The 13,932-nt window shown below is 38.2% G+C and overlaps 1 protein-coding gene across 1 annotated transcript in view; it reads left to right on the plus strand.

Annotated features, from left to right (window-relative positions):
* The window catches only part of ANOS1 (anosmin 1), a 135,348-nt gene that overhangs the window by 13,898 nt on the left and 107,518 nt on the right, over positions 1-13,932 (plus strand). The window contains exon 2 of the mRNA XM_063147910.1: positions 10,785-10,832. Coding sequence (XP_063003980.1) covers positions 10,785-10,832 — 48 coding nt within the window. The remainder of the gene's footprint in view (positions 1-10,784; positions 10,833-13,932) is intronic.

Below are 13,932 nucleotides of genomic sequence, written 5' to 3' on the forward strand. Positions count from 1 at the left end.
AGGAAATCCCAGGTCTGGTGAGGTGCACTTCACTCACTGAGACAGGTGAAGTGAAAAATTTTCGTTTTTCTTTGGAAAAGGGAACAAAAATCCCCAAAGACTGTTTACACAACACTTAGACTTCCAAGGACTATGTTAAATTTTACACTTCTTACTTTTGAGAGCTTTGCTATGTACTTTAATAATTCCTCCAAAACATTATTTTTGTATAAAAAATGTTACAAATATTAATAGGTCTCTGGAGCTACCAATGAATAATTGTGGTCAAATTTTAGACTGCATATTTCATCTGTAGGATTGTTATTTGTGCTAAATTTTACTGCTGAGATTATAATTTACTAGATGTTTTAAAAGTATTAAAAGATAGTGAAACAAAATATTCATATTGGCAGTTATGTTTATTGGGCTTATTGCCTTCAAAGAGGAAAAGTTTTATAGTAATACATCAAGACAATAGGAATAAGGAGATACTTGTCACAGATATTCTATGTTGAGAGAGGTGCTTCATGGAATTTGTATATTTTTGTGTTCCTTTAAAAGGGAAATTAAAATATATGTATCCATCAGCTTGTGGGGATGTGGCTGCTACTGTGGCTTGAAATATTTAGTGTCTTGTAAACTGGTAACACATGCCAAAGAAAAAGGAAATACATTCCTGAAATTTATCATGTGAATTTCATGGGATTATGGTGGAAATAGATAATGTGTTAAGCCCAAGAATGTGAATGTGTAATTTGATGGTACCTGAGTCATAGTAACATGGCCACTGAAGAGCTGCTAAGTTTGAAGGACAGGTGTGTGTATCCATACTCTTGCAAGTTACAAGTGTGGTCTGTAATGATGTCCCTCTCATACTGCCAGAACAGAATAGGAGAAAATGCAGTGAAACTTCACATGGCCAGTATGTGGTGCAGTAAAATGCATTTAGCAGTTTTTGGGATCAGAACTTACTCCATGACAATGCAACATGCATGGACTATTCTGTGTTTGTGTATTTTATGGTTAGCCTATATATAATGGACATTTTAGTTGATATAAAAATGCATGGTTGTTATTCTTGTTGTGTGTGTGTAATTAGTTTCTTAAGGATGTGAGACAACAGAACCTTAAGCATTTTGCAAGTCCAGAAGGAAAAGCTGCCCTCACTGTCTCTGAAACTGTGGCTTTTGAGGAAAATTAAGTCTAATAGGAAGCACTGAATTACTACTCTTGTGTGTTTGGGAGATGTTAGAAATGTCTGAGATACTACGTCACATTAGTGTTTTAATGTAGATCAAAGTTTGTTTTGGGAGTGAGTCTCTTACATATCATGATCACCTTTTATTTCTGTTTATGGACCAGTCTGAGAGTTCATGCACTGGATTTCTTCTGGGTTAACATAACTGGGAGAGATAATCCAGAGGGATGTAATGTGCTTTAGCAACTAATGGGCATTGTGTCTGTGGCACCAGACTAGAACTGGTTGAAGGAAAGGGGAGAGTTGAAATATGTGTAGTGCATACATCAAGCCCATCAAGCCCAGGTGTTTTGCTCAAAAGATGTGTTTCTGTGGTCCACATGACTTCCTAGGGAGTTTGTAGGTGATTGTGGAATGCTCTGTTGGTAGGCAGTGGAGGCAAAAGCAGCCTGTGATAAACATACCACATCACATGCTTTGGGAGTCACCCAACTAACCAGTAATCTTATAATTATACAGAATAGTAATTAGACTGTAGTTTTCAGTTATAAAATCAAATCAGCATTCAAAACAGCATGCAATATCCTACAGTATATTGAGAACCAGTTGTATTTTTTTCAAATACAAAGTAGATTGTATATATCTACATTTATGTTGTATTTTACATAAGCAAGCATTACATTTTTAGAACATATTTTGTGCTTTTGGTGTTAATTTCCCAAGGCTACACTTCTGTCACATCCTTGAGCCAGCACATACTTTTATTATCTCATTATTTCATATTTATAGAAAATCAAGTTTATGACACAACAGAAGAGGTGCATTAGCATTTCAAAAGGGTGGGGATTTTGAAATAGAGCCTATGAACAAGTAGTTGATAAGCTGTCTTTTGCTTCCCATATTAATGCTGTTAGACTAGTTTCTGTTCACTTGAACTGGATTACTTAATCCCAAAAAATGTATTCGAAATTTGGCCCAAATATAGTTTGAGATTCAATATATAACTTTAATAGCTTCAAGTTGGTGTCTGTGTGTTTAATTCCTCCTGTTGCAGGGAGAAGTGAAGTTTATTGCATCTGGATTCCTTTACAGATTGGTAAAGACTTCTGCTAAACAGAATAAGACCTCAGTTGGGATCAGTCTTAGAAGTGGTAAGAGTGAAGTCTGAGAAACCACAAGAAGGCAGTCATAACTCACAAGTGTGTGGAGACACAAGGATCCCCGTGCTCATTTGTTTTTACAGCTTGTGTTTATCTAGTAGTTTTTCTGTGCATTTGAGAAGACAGTGCTCTAAAAAGAGGAAAGGTGTCCCATACTCAGAGATGTAAATTTAATCAAAGCAGTGCATAGTCTATTTTCAAAAGTACCAATCTCCATCTTTTGCTGCTTCATTGGTGATGGATTTTGGATTTTGATGGTTGTCTTTCTAGGAACCTACTACTAATGATGACAGCCAGAGAACAAATAGTGTTGTGTGTTGCGATACAGGTGATGGTTGGTGATTTTCTTAATTTCTTTTCTAGTTACTCTGGTCTATTTTTTTCTGTTTTTGGTATATGTGAAGTTGTATCTTTTAATGTTTTGGTCTGTAACAGCAATAAAGTTTGACTTTGTATAAACTGATTAGGAAATATCAACCCAAAGTTTAGGTCAATATAGTTCTATTTGTAGCCATCTGTCTACAGGAGAACCCAGTATATCTTGTGATAGGAGCCAGCAAATTACAGATGATGTCACTGTCAGCATAAATCCAAAAGAAAACCTAAGACTTTCTAAAAAATTATTTGTCATATCCATTTCCTGGTGTCAAATCCAGATGTTTAAAATTAGGTGTCAGTGTGAGTCACACTGTGACCCGTGATAATTTAATTTTGGTTTATAGTTGCAAATTCAGGGAAGGAATTTTTAGGATGATCAGTTTTATAAGCATTTCTTGCATTCAGTCATCTCTTTAACTTAATTACTTTGGATTAACCAGTAACCAGCATTGACTTTTCTGTGGTTTAAACATCTGTGTTATAAAAATGGCTTCCTCTAAGGGCATTTTATATTTGATTTAGTTGTGAGGAATCCCAGTAGTTAGTTACAGTAACAGAATAACTTCAGGTGTTTGTTCCAAAATGTGTTTTTGCCCTCAGTGTCTTTTTTTCTTTTTGGGGATACTGCTGCTTGGTGGTTTTGTTTATTTTTCATGGTTTTTTTTTAAGAGTTGTATGCCATTAAAAGATGGCAGAGGAAATATATGTACATAGTCAAGCTTAATGCTGGATTTCTACATATGTTTATATAACACAGTGCTAAAGTTATCTGATAGTAATATATTAAACAGTGTGACTAATATAGTGCTAAGTGTTGTTTGTTTTCTCACATTAGAATCCTATGCAGTATTTTTTGTTGCTGTTCTGTTTTGTTTTGTTCTGATAGGTTTTATATGCTTTTTTTGTTTCTTCTTGTTCGGGTGATCTTTATTTGGTTTTGGTGTTGAAATTTTGCTTTGTGCTTTTGCTAACTGGAATATAAGTCTAAGGACGTTACTTACACATCAGGAATAAATGAAGATGTTATTTTGGACCTTAAAGCTCAGTCCTGTGCTGTCAGTCTCAGCCTGGGCTGGCTCCCAGGGCTGGGTGCGGGTGCAGGAGCATCAACAGCCTCAGGCATGGCCAAAGATGAGCTCAGGGAATGCCAGGGACAGCTGTGGGACCAGTGGGCTCATGGTGTGCTGGGAGAGCTGGCTGAAGGACAGGGCTCAAGGGTTGTAATCAGTGGGGGCACACCTGGCAGGTGTCTGTCCATCACTGGTGCTCCTCAGGGTTTGGTTCCAGACCAGCTCTGTTCAATGCATGTATCAGTGCTCTGGGTGCAGCAGGTGAATGCAACATTAGTGCAAATTTGCACTAATGATGATAGCAAATTGGGAGGTGCTGTTGGTTCTTTTGAGGGATGTGAGTAATCTAGATAGGTTAGAACATTGGGCAGGGGTTAATAGAATGAAATTTGACAAGTAAAAAATGTTGGATTCTGCATAATGCTGGGCACAAGTATAAACTGGCAGAGGAGGAGTTGGAGAGCAGCCCTGCAGAAAAAGATCTGGGGTGGCTGATCAGCATCAGGCTGAATGGGAATCAGCAGGGTTCCAAAGCAGCCGAGAGGGAAAATCACATCCTGGAGTGCATCAAACACAGCACCACCAGCTGCTCAAAATGGTGATTATCTCTCTGTATTCAGCATTGGTGCAGCCTCACCCAGAGTACTCTGTGCAGTTCTGGGCCCCACAATTTAATAAGGATGTGAAAGTCCTTGAATGCTCCCAGAGGAGGGCAACAAAGCCAGTGACAGGGCTGGAAGATGTCCTGAGAAGTGTGGCTGAGGACTTTGGGCTTGTCTAGTTTGGAGAGGAGGAGGCTGAAGGGTGACCTCATTGCTCTCTATCTGAAAAGGGAAATGGAGAGGAAGGTGCTGATCTCTTCTTCCTGGGATCTGCTGACAGAACAGATGGGAATGGCTCAAAGCTACACAGTAACATTCAATTTATTATTTGATGCTTACTTTTTCCAGTTTTGTTCTTTATTAGAACTGTTATAAGGCAACAGAAATCCCTTACTAAGGGAATTATTTTTGTAAAATACAATGTACAATGAAATCAGAAACTATATAAAGAGGAAAATGTACTAATTTCAGTTGTTTGTATTTCCTTCCTTTTTTTTTTTTTTTTTTGCTGAACAGAAGCCAAGGAACCAGAATATTACTATTGGAATATTACTGCTATTTTGTTGTATTTTATGGCCATTTTAATCTCATACTGTTCTTTTTCTATCCATGGCTTCTCCAGTGGAAGGTCTTCAAACTTGACCTACACTGGACAAGCATGTAGTAGAAACAATGCTAAAAATATGTTTGTGTAAGTTGCCCTTGAAAGAGCCAGTTTTGTTTCTGAGGTGGACCTTGCTTTTGAACTTCATAACTTTCTCCTTCACCACCTGCAGCTCCATGTTTCTCCTGTTTCTACATTTCTCTTTCTACTCATTTCTGCAGAGTGGTTTGGTTTCACTGGCCAGGTTTTAGTCTCCTCTCTAGCCTGTTGCTGGGTCATCTCAAAGTGCATAAGGGCTTAAATTTGCTGTAAATTGGTGAAAGACTTATGGGGTAGGTGTTCTTAGTGTTGTGTAACAGGGTGTCCTCTTTTCTTTTTCCTGCATTATTTTCAAAGAAAAAAATCTGTTTCTGTTATTTATATACAAAAGCATAACTAAATACCATAGACCAGGAGAGGTGGTGCTGTGGTTCCCCTGCCCATACATTTACTACAAGTTTGTGTTTAGTTTTGATAGAAGGACTTTAAGAAATAAATTTCTCTTTGGCATTTCCTGACTGTTGGTTTTGATATCTCTCACCACTAAGTGTACAGACTTATCTGAAATTCATTCCTGAGTGCATACTTTTGTATTTGGAGCTGGGATGCCAGTTTGATTTTGTTGATTCCATTTTTCACCTTAGTTCCACATTTCAGAGCTGGGCCTGGGGACACACAACAGTGACATAGATAAGTACCTGTATTAATTTGTGCCACAGTGACCATCCAGTCAGGAAATGCATGTTAAACACAAGTTATACTTTACTGTTGCTTTTAACTTCATGCTGTTAAGATTTTTGATAGGATACAGAAAATGTATGTTGGGAGCCTCTTTTTAAATTCTTCATTGCAGCAGTTATTGATTTTTCTACTCAAATGTTCTATTTTACTTCAGTGGGTACTGTTGTTTGAAAGGTTTATTTCTACGCTTTTTTGTCATTTTGAAAGAATCAGTGAGGTTGTCAGGAGAGGTCACTTCTGAGAGACGGTGGTTTCACACAAATGTGGATTGAAGATTGGGCAGGGGAGAAGAGACTTCCACAACTGATAATAGATATGCAGCTACTGTCATAGCATGAAGTGGCTAGTTAATTTTCATAGCTCATGTCTGGCATTTCGAAAGAAGGGTTCTATCTCCTGACATAACTATGGACAGAGATGCAAATTAAGTAATTTGATACTGTTTTGTTGTTTGGTTTTTTTTGACATTGCTCCAATTGAAGACCAGTTTGTACTTGCTTATGAGTGTTATTAACTTCCCCCCCCCGATGTATTTTTTTTTTTTTACAAGAGATGCTGCACAGCTTTCCTTTTTTCAAGACACAGAATAGAGATGTTTGTCTTACCTGTTAAGGATGAAGGGCATTTGTAGTTTTACAAAGGAAATCAAGTGTGCACAAGTACTTGCTGGAATGAATCTTGTAGTATGGTCTTGTAATCCTATGAGTCTTGTAATATTATGTGTTGTTTTGTTTTAGTTTTTTTCCCCCTCCTGTTTTTGTTTTTGTAAGCTCTTTTTCTTGTACATGTCAAGCAGCCCTGGTCTTTGAAGGTCTGATTCTTGAAGTTTGTCTGCCATTTCTTTCCTGGCAGATTCAAAGTGTGTGGGGCTCAGGTTCTGAGCCCCGAGTTCCTCTAATCCATCTCCTATGTGCTGTTGGAGACTGCTTTGGTTTCCTCTGCTTGACATCTTCCATATGATGGGTCAGGCCTGGCAAGATGGGATGCTTGGAGTTTGCCCTGTGAGTGCAGTTTGCTGTCTTCAGCATGCAGATTAGGATGCTTCAAGGTTACCCTGAAGAAAGGCTGTGCAAGGCTTATAAATGGGTAGGAAAAATGGTATTTAAGTCTTCCTTGAGGCCATTTCTGCACTGCAGATTGAAGCCACCACTAAAGATGAAGTCAAAGTCTCACTGGCATAAGTCAAGTCAGAATTGGGTTTGAAGAAAACCAGACATGAGAGAATTGAGAATGGAATGTGGGAGCATGTAAAATGCTACAGATAAAACACAAATTGCTGATTATTTGAAATTAGGGTTTCAGCCAGATACACTGGCACGAGCAATAATCACAGCTGAATGTTTGTGATTAACCATGTGTTAAGATGCAGAGTGGAGGGGAGCCTTCATTTGAGTTTGTGCTTGCTCTGATACCTTGCTATTCAAAGGAAGCCTGTAGAATTTGTTTTTCCTTATACAATGCAAGATCATTCACATCATGTTAGTTTTTATGTAGTTGAAGTTGGTAAACAATAGTTTTACATTTTGATAGACTTCCTTTTTAACTCAAGTACTAATCGGTTTCAGTAGAGAAATGAAAACAGTTGTAGATGTTGAAATTATCAAGTAGGGGAACCACACATCTGGACATTTATGGCTTTATTGTCTCAAGTAACAAATCTAATTTAAAAGCAGAGCTACTTTTTCTAGTTCAGTGGAAAGTAGTATAACTGAAACAAAGTGGTGAGCTGCTACTGATCTGTTATTGCAATCAGCTACTTCTGTCACATTTTATGTGATGAAGAAAGGGGGATAAATTGAAACTAGCACATAAAATATTGTTTCAACATTGCTGCTGGCTAGATTTGTAAATGGAAATAATAAATCCTAATACAGCATTGAGAGGAATACTAAAGAATTCCCACTAGCTTATGTTATTTACAGCTATTCTAAAGTTTTATTTCTTTTATTTATGTCTCTTTCCAAAGGGCTTGGACCTGATATGATGCTCATAGTTAGCTAATCTTATGCTAGTGAATCTCAGTTTTAGCTAAATTTTACCATAATGACAGATAAAAATGGTATTATAAAATTAAGTAGTATTGCATGGTAATCAGCTAGAAGATAAAATAAATTTTAATAAAATATTGAAATTAAATGTTATGAACTGATTGTTTTAAAATGCTCCTAAATAACTGCAAATTAGTGAAAGGAGTTAAAAAGAGTGGGTATGTCTTTATATTTATTATCTCCATAGCTTTCTTGGTAATAGAGGAGTAGATATTGTTAGCATTTCAGCTCATATGAAAAAAAGACACATATGAATTTTCTGAAGTTCAGAGTAAGAGTTGTGGTGAATGCCAAACCACTCTGTGATTCTGACTATGGCGATTATTGAAGTCAGAAAATGATGGAAATTGGAAGGGATCTTTAAAGATCATCTAGTTCATCCCTCCTGCCCTGGGATCTTCCATGAGATCATGTTGGTCATTGAACAGTTCCAGTGATGGAACATCGACTTCTCTGGGCAACCTGTTCCAGTATCTTACCACCCTTTTCTAGGGAAGAAACTTTTTATGATCCAGTCTAAATCTGCACTCTCTGTTTTCATGTTGCCCTTTGTTCCGTCCCTACAGGCCTTGGTCACTCTGCCTTTCCTGCAAGTCCCCTTTATATAATGAAAGGCTGCAATGAGGTCTCTCTGGAGAATCATTCTCTTCTCCAGGCTGAACAACCCCAAACGTCTCAGCCTTTATTGAAAGGTGCTCTGATCCTCACATAGTTTTGGTGGCCTTTCCCTGGACCTTCCCCAACAGGTCCCTGACTTTCTGGTCCTGAGGATCCCAGAACTGCATGCAGTTCTCCATGTGTGGCTCATGAGAGCAGATTAAAAGAGGACAATTCCTTCCCTTGACCTACTCACCGTGTCTTGGAAACTTTGTGAACATATGACTACATACTTGTATGAAGGCATGCACAAACATGATCTTTTTAAACATTCACAAAGCAAGATCCAGCTTCAAAGCATGGGCTTCATAGTTGTGGTAGCAAATCCCTGTATTCAAGCTTACAAATGCTGCAGTTTGGAAAAATATGGTGGTTGTCTCCATTACAATGATTCTAATGTATCTGTTTCTTCTTCTGAATTGTATATTGAGAGAATAATTTTTATTTTTATTTTATCTGTGTGAGTTTTATACATAGAACGTTTTGTATTATTGTGGTTAAGAGCCAGCTGGCAACTAAGCTTGGCATATGCTCACTCAGTGGATCCATGGGTGGGACTGGGGAGAGTATCAGAGCAGTAAAGGTAGAAAAACCTCATGGCTTGTGATAAAGACAGTTTAATAGGTAAAGCAAAACCATGCACACAAGCAAAGTAAGGAATTTTTTTGCTATTTCCCAGTTGTTCAGCCATCCCCTTTGTCATGCATAGTGGTGATTTGGGAAGACAAACACCATCACTCCAAATATCCATCCCTTCCTCCTCCTCCCTTTGGCATTATATGTTGAGTAGGATACTATACTGTATGGAATATCCCTTTGGTCAGTTGGGATCACCTGTCCCATCTGTGTCCCCTCCCAGCTCCTTGTGCACCCTCAGCCCTCCCTGGTGGGATGGGGTGAGGAGCAGAAAAAGCCTTGATGCTGTTTGTAAGCATTTGTAAGCACTGCTCAGCAGTATCAAAAGCATCCCCATGTTATCAACACTGCTTCCAGCCCAAATCCAAAGCATAGACTATAGCGATTGTGAAGAAATTATGCCAGATGAAACCAACATATGTAACATATGTATATTATTCCATTATTTGTATCACTCTTTAATAAAAAAAAGAATAAAGAAGAAAAAAAGAGAAAGAGAAAAAGATACTGTGCTGCTATATTAGTACTTTGCATTCTGGCCTACCTGAATTCCTCCTCCTTGGAAACTGATTTCCAGATGTATAGCTGGTGCCAACAGTGACAGAATACTGCAGTCACATTCCCTATGGGAATACCTTGCCTAATTCCTGTGAAAGGGAGTCCTTTTACTCCCTCATAGACTGACAGTTGTAGCCTAATTGTGAACAATAGATTGACCAGAATCTTCAGCCATTCTGTTTCTAGAGAATGGACTTATAAATGATGGAAGAAATACATACATATAATGTCCTCACTCTGATCTTGAGGTGTATTGCAGGGTTTGTACTCCTTTTCTCATGTTCAGTCATTTAGGTCTTCCTGATGTTGTTTCAATCTTCCACTATACAGAAAGTAAATCATTATTTTGTTTCCTCTTTTAACACCACAAACATACACTTCTGAGCTGTGAGTTTTTTCCAAAATTGACCTTTAAGAAACATCTCTGGAAAAGCAACAAGTTGCTGTTTATCCCTGTGCCAGTTCCATACTTCTCTTTCTCTTCTTATTGTGTTTTGCTTTAGCTTAAATTATTATTTTGCATGTTATCCTGTATTGGTTGTTTTACTGCAGTTGGGATAAATCAGGGCTATACTGTTTCCTTATCTTGGAAACACACTTTATTATCAAAAATATAAAATAAAACTGGCACAAGTGTCTTTTGGGAAACTCATACTGCCTTTAATTGAATTTTTCATTTACTTAAAGGTTGTTCATTATCTTTGCTTGACAACTTGTTTTAAATGTTGTGCAATATTGAAATGCAACTAATGGACTTTTCATGAATCACTAATAATCTATATCAATTTCTTAAATGCAAGTACTGCCTTTTGTCTACAACTTAGCAATTCTAGACAGCAAGTGTTTACAAAGATGGACTGAAAGACGACTTTGTTCAGTTTTCTACCAAATTTGCCTGCTGAAATGCTTTCCTAACTTTTTAATGTTCACCTTACACTTGTGTGAGCCTTTAACTCCACAAAAGGGACCAGGAGTCAGGATTGATACTTACGTTGTGGCACATCATCGTTTTCTAAGCAGAACTGCATGGTGTGTTCCATTTAAATATGTTAGGGAGAATATGTCTAGCCTGAAAGAAATATTATCATTCGTGTACATTTCTTTTGTCTTTCAGAACAATGGGTCACTTGCTTGGTGCCAGAATCATAAACAGTGTTCAAAGGTAAGTCTGCTTTTTCCTCTCTCATTTATGTAACCTATCTGCTTTCAGTCTCTTGTCTGTAGATTAAGTGCTTTTCTTCTTAGCCTGTTTTCAAAAGTGTCTGTTTATATTTTATTTGGAAACCTCAACCTGTAATAAAATATCAAAAATTAAAATCAAGTGATTTACTCTTTCAGGACAAAGGAACCATGTTGGAGGATACGTATCAAGCATAGTTAAACCAAGATAATTCTGTCATTTTAAGAAAGTTTACACTGGCTAGAAACTGGTGTCTCATTTGTGGTTTTTTCAGTATTTTTGGTCAGAGTAAAACTGTCAATAATTTAAAAATCTTCCTCCAACAGTACCAGGGTATTTCAATATTCAACATTTCATTCAGTTTGGGCATTTAATTTTTATCTTGAACCTGAGTTTCTTGGAAAGTATTCTTGACACAAATCATGGTCACTCTCCTGATGCCCTTTCCCATGCTAGCATTTAAACCCTGGAAGCCTAAAGGGGAAATGGGCTAATTGTCAACTGATTCTCCTGTTGAAGGGTCTTTGTGTGGTGCCTGGATGGAAGCAGCAACAATTTGGGAGCTTTAGTGAGTTTAGCTCAAGTGGAATTGCACATTTGTTGCTGACTGTTCATAAATCTCATGGAAGATGCATTCACTGGAAATTTGCCTAAAGGTCCTAAAAATGTGTTTCAACAATAATTTAGGCTTTTTTATTCATGAAGGTTGTACTGAAAATGGAATTAAATCTAAGTAGCATTGTTTTGCATTGTTTCAGTAATGCAGTCGATGTTAAATGCTGATGCTAACCCTTGATTTTAACCCTTGTTAATTTCTTGTGTACATTTAAAGAATGAAATTACACGTTTGCTGATCTAGCGTCCCTTGACATAAAAGGGATTGGAAATTGGCTGATTTTTTGACTGTTCTGTTGCAGGTAAATAAAACAGAACAGTTGGTTGCTTTTATCAGTATTAAAATACAGGGTATAACAGTGTCAATATAAGAAAATGATGGAATTGAACATTTCCTATTAGCTGTGTCACACTGCTAAGGATTTCACTTCTGCAAGGAAATCTTATGATTCTTAAAATTCTTCTTGAAAACCCCAAACAGATGTACCAAGTACATATTTCATGTTAACTGAATTGCCTTTTCAGGAAAGCATGAGGGCCTTGTTCCATAGTGACCCATCACTTGTTCCATAGTGATTCTGATACAGTTTTTAAAAAAATTTGGTTGCAAAGCCTACTGTGGTAAGTACTTGGAAGAATTTTCCAATGGTTTGTGTCTGCCCAACAAAGAAGGAATCACACAAGAAAAGTAGTCCAGGTTTTAAAGCAGGGCAGAGATTATAAGATTATCTCTCTGAGTCACTCACAAGTTTATTGAATCCACATAAGGTGTATATAAGCTGACATGAATTTTGCCTTAAAATTGAATCAGTATCTTGTAAGAATGCTACAAATTAATATTGTATTATGAAACAATGATAATTTAAGTTTTAAATTACTTAAAATGTGCTTTGCAGTTATGTTACCCTACGTTTTTCATTCTTTCTTAGGAAGATAATATATTTTCCTTAAGAAAGCAGCTTTGCCATATTTAGAAAATAAATAAATGTAAACTTGGCCAAATTGTTAGCAGAGCTAAACTTAAGCATAATGTTGTCTTTTCAGCATGGCTTTGATTTTTCGTGTTTTGCAATGCAAAGTTAAAACAATTACTTTAGCTAGCTAAAATTTTCAAAGTGATGCAGAGAATTCAGTTAACCTTTTAAAAATGCAAATTCCTTTTACTTCTTCTCAGCCCCTCGGTGGAGGAGGTTTGTATGAGTGTGACAGGTGCTGGAAGATTCCACAGGGAATGGTGTGCCACCTTACACAAGTAACATGGAAGGCCTTGCTGGAGATCAAAAGGCTGGGGGCAGCCTTGGCTGCAGTGACCGTGAGATTGTGGAATTCAGTATTAGGCAAGAAGGAGGCAGGACAGCAAGCAGGCGTGGACTTCAGGAGAGCAAGCTTTAGCCTCTCTAGAGGTCCTCTTGGAGGAATCCTGTGGGAACAGATCCTGTGAGGAAGAGGGGTCCAGAAGAGCTAGTTGATCTTAAGGATCACTTCTGTAAGGTTCAAGAATGATGCATCCTGGTGAGCAAGAAAAAGGGCGAAGTGGACAAGAGACCTGAATGAAGAACTCGTGTCATTTCTTCAATGTAAGTAGGAAATACATAGGAGATGGAAGCAGGGTCAGGCCACTTGGAATGAATGCAGAGGGGTTGTCAGAGTGAGTAGAAATGAGGCAAGGAAGGCCAAGACACATCTGGAATTAATGGAATGGGGACTGTGGTAACAGAGGACAAGGAGAAGGCAGAGTTGCTGAACCTTCCTTGCATCAGTTTTCATTGACAAGACCAGCCTTCAGGAATATCTGACACAGGAGATCTGGGTAAAGGAGTGTTTGTTGTAAGGAAGACTTTCCCTTGGTTAGGGAGGATTGGGTTAGAGAACCCTTAACATCTGTGACTCCATGGGCTCTGATGGGATGCACCCACAAGTGCTGAGAGACGTGGTGAACACCGTAAGTAGATCAAACACCTTGCTTGTGGCAATCAGGGGAAGCGCCTGAGGACTGGAAGAAAATAGATGTCACCCCAGCCTTCAGAAGAGGCAAGAAGGAGGACCTAGGGAACCTAACAACCAGTCAGCCTCATCTCAGTCCCTGGGAAAGTGGTGGAGTGCCTCACGCTGAAGTCCATCTCCACATGGATGACAAGTAGATTATCAGGAGTAGTCCTTGACCAACCTGATGGCCTTCTACAATGAGGCAACTTGCATGGGTGGATGGGGAAATGCAGTGGATAATTTCTACCTCAATTTCAGCCAGGCTTTTGACACTTTCTCGCAATATCCTCAAAAACTAACTCAGGAAGGAAGGAGCGGATGGACTGAGAACTGACTGACTGGCAAATTGCAGAGGGATGTAATGAGGCACAGGGTCTGGCTAGGGCCTGTCACTTGTGGTGTCCCCCAGGGTTCAATACTGACCCAGTATTGTTTCTCTTTTCATCAGTGACTTGGATGAGAGGGCAGATGGCTCCTCAGC

This window comes from Melospiza melodia, chromosome 2 (assembly GCF_035770615.1).
Source record: "Melospiza melodia melodia isolate bMelMel2 chromosome 2, bMelMel2.pri, whole genome shotgun sequence".
NCBI classification, from domain to species: Eukaryota; Metazoa; Chordata; class Aves; order Passeriformes; family Passerellidae; genus Melospiza; species Melospiza melodia.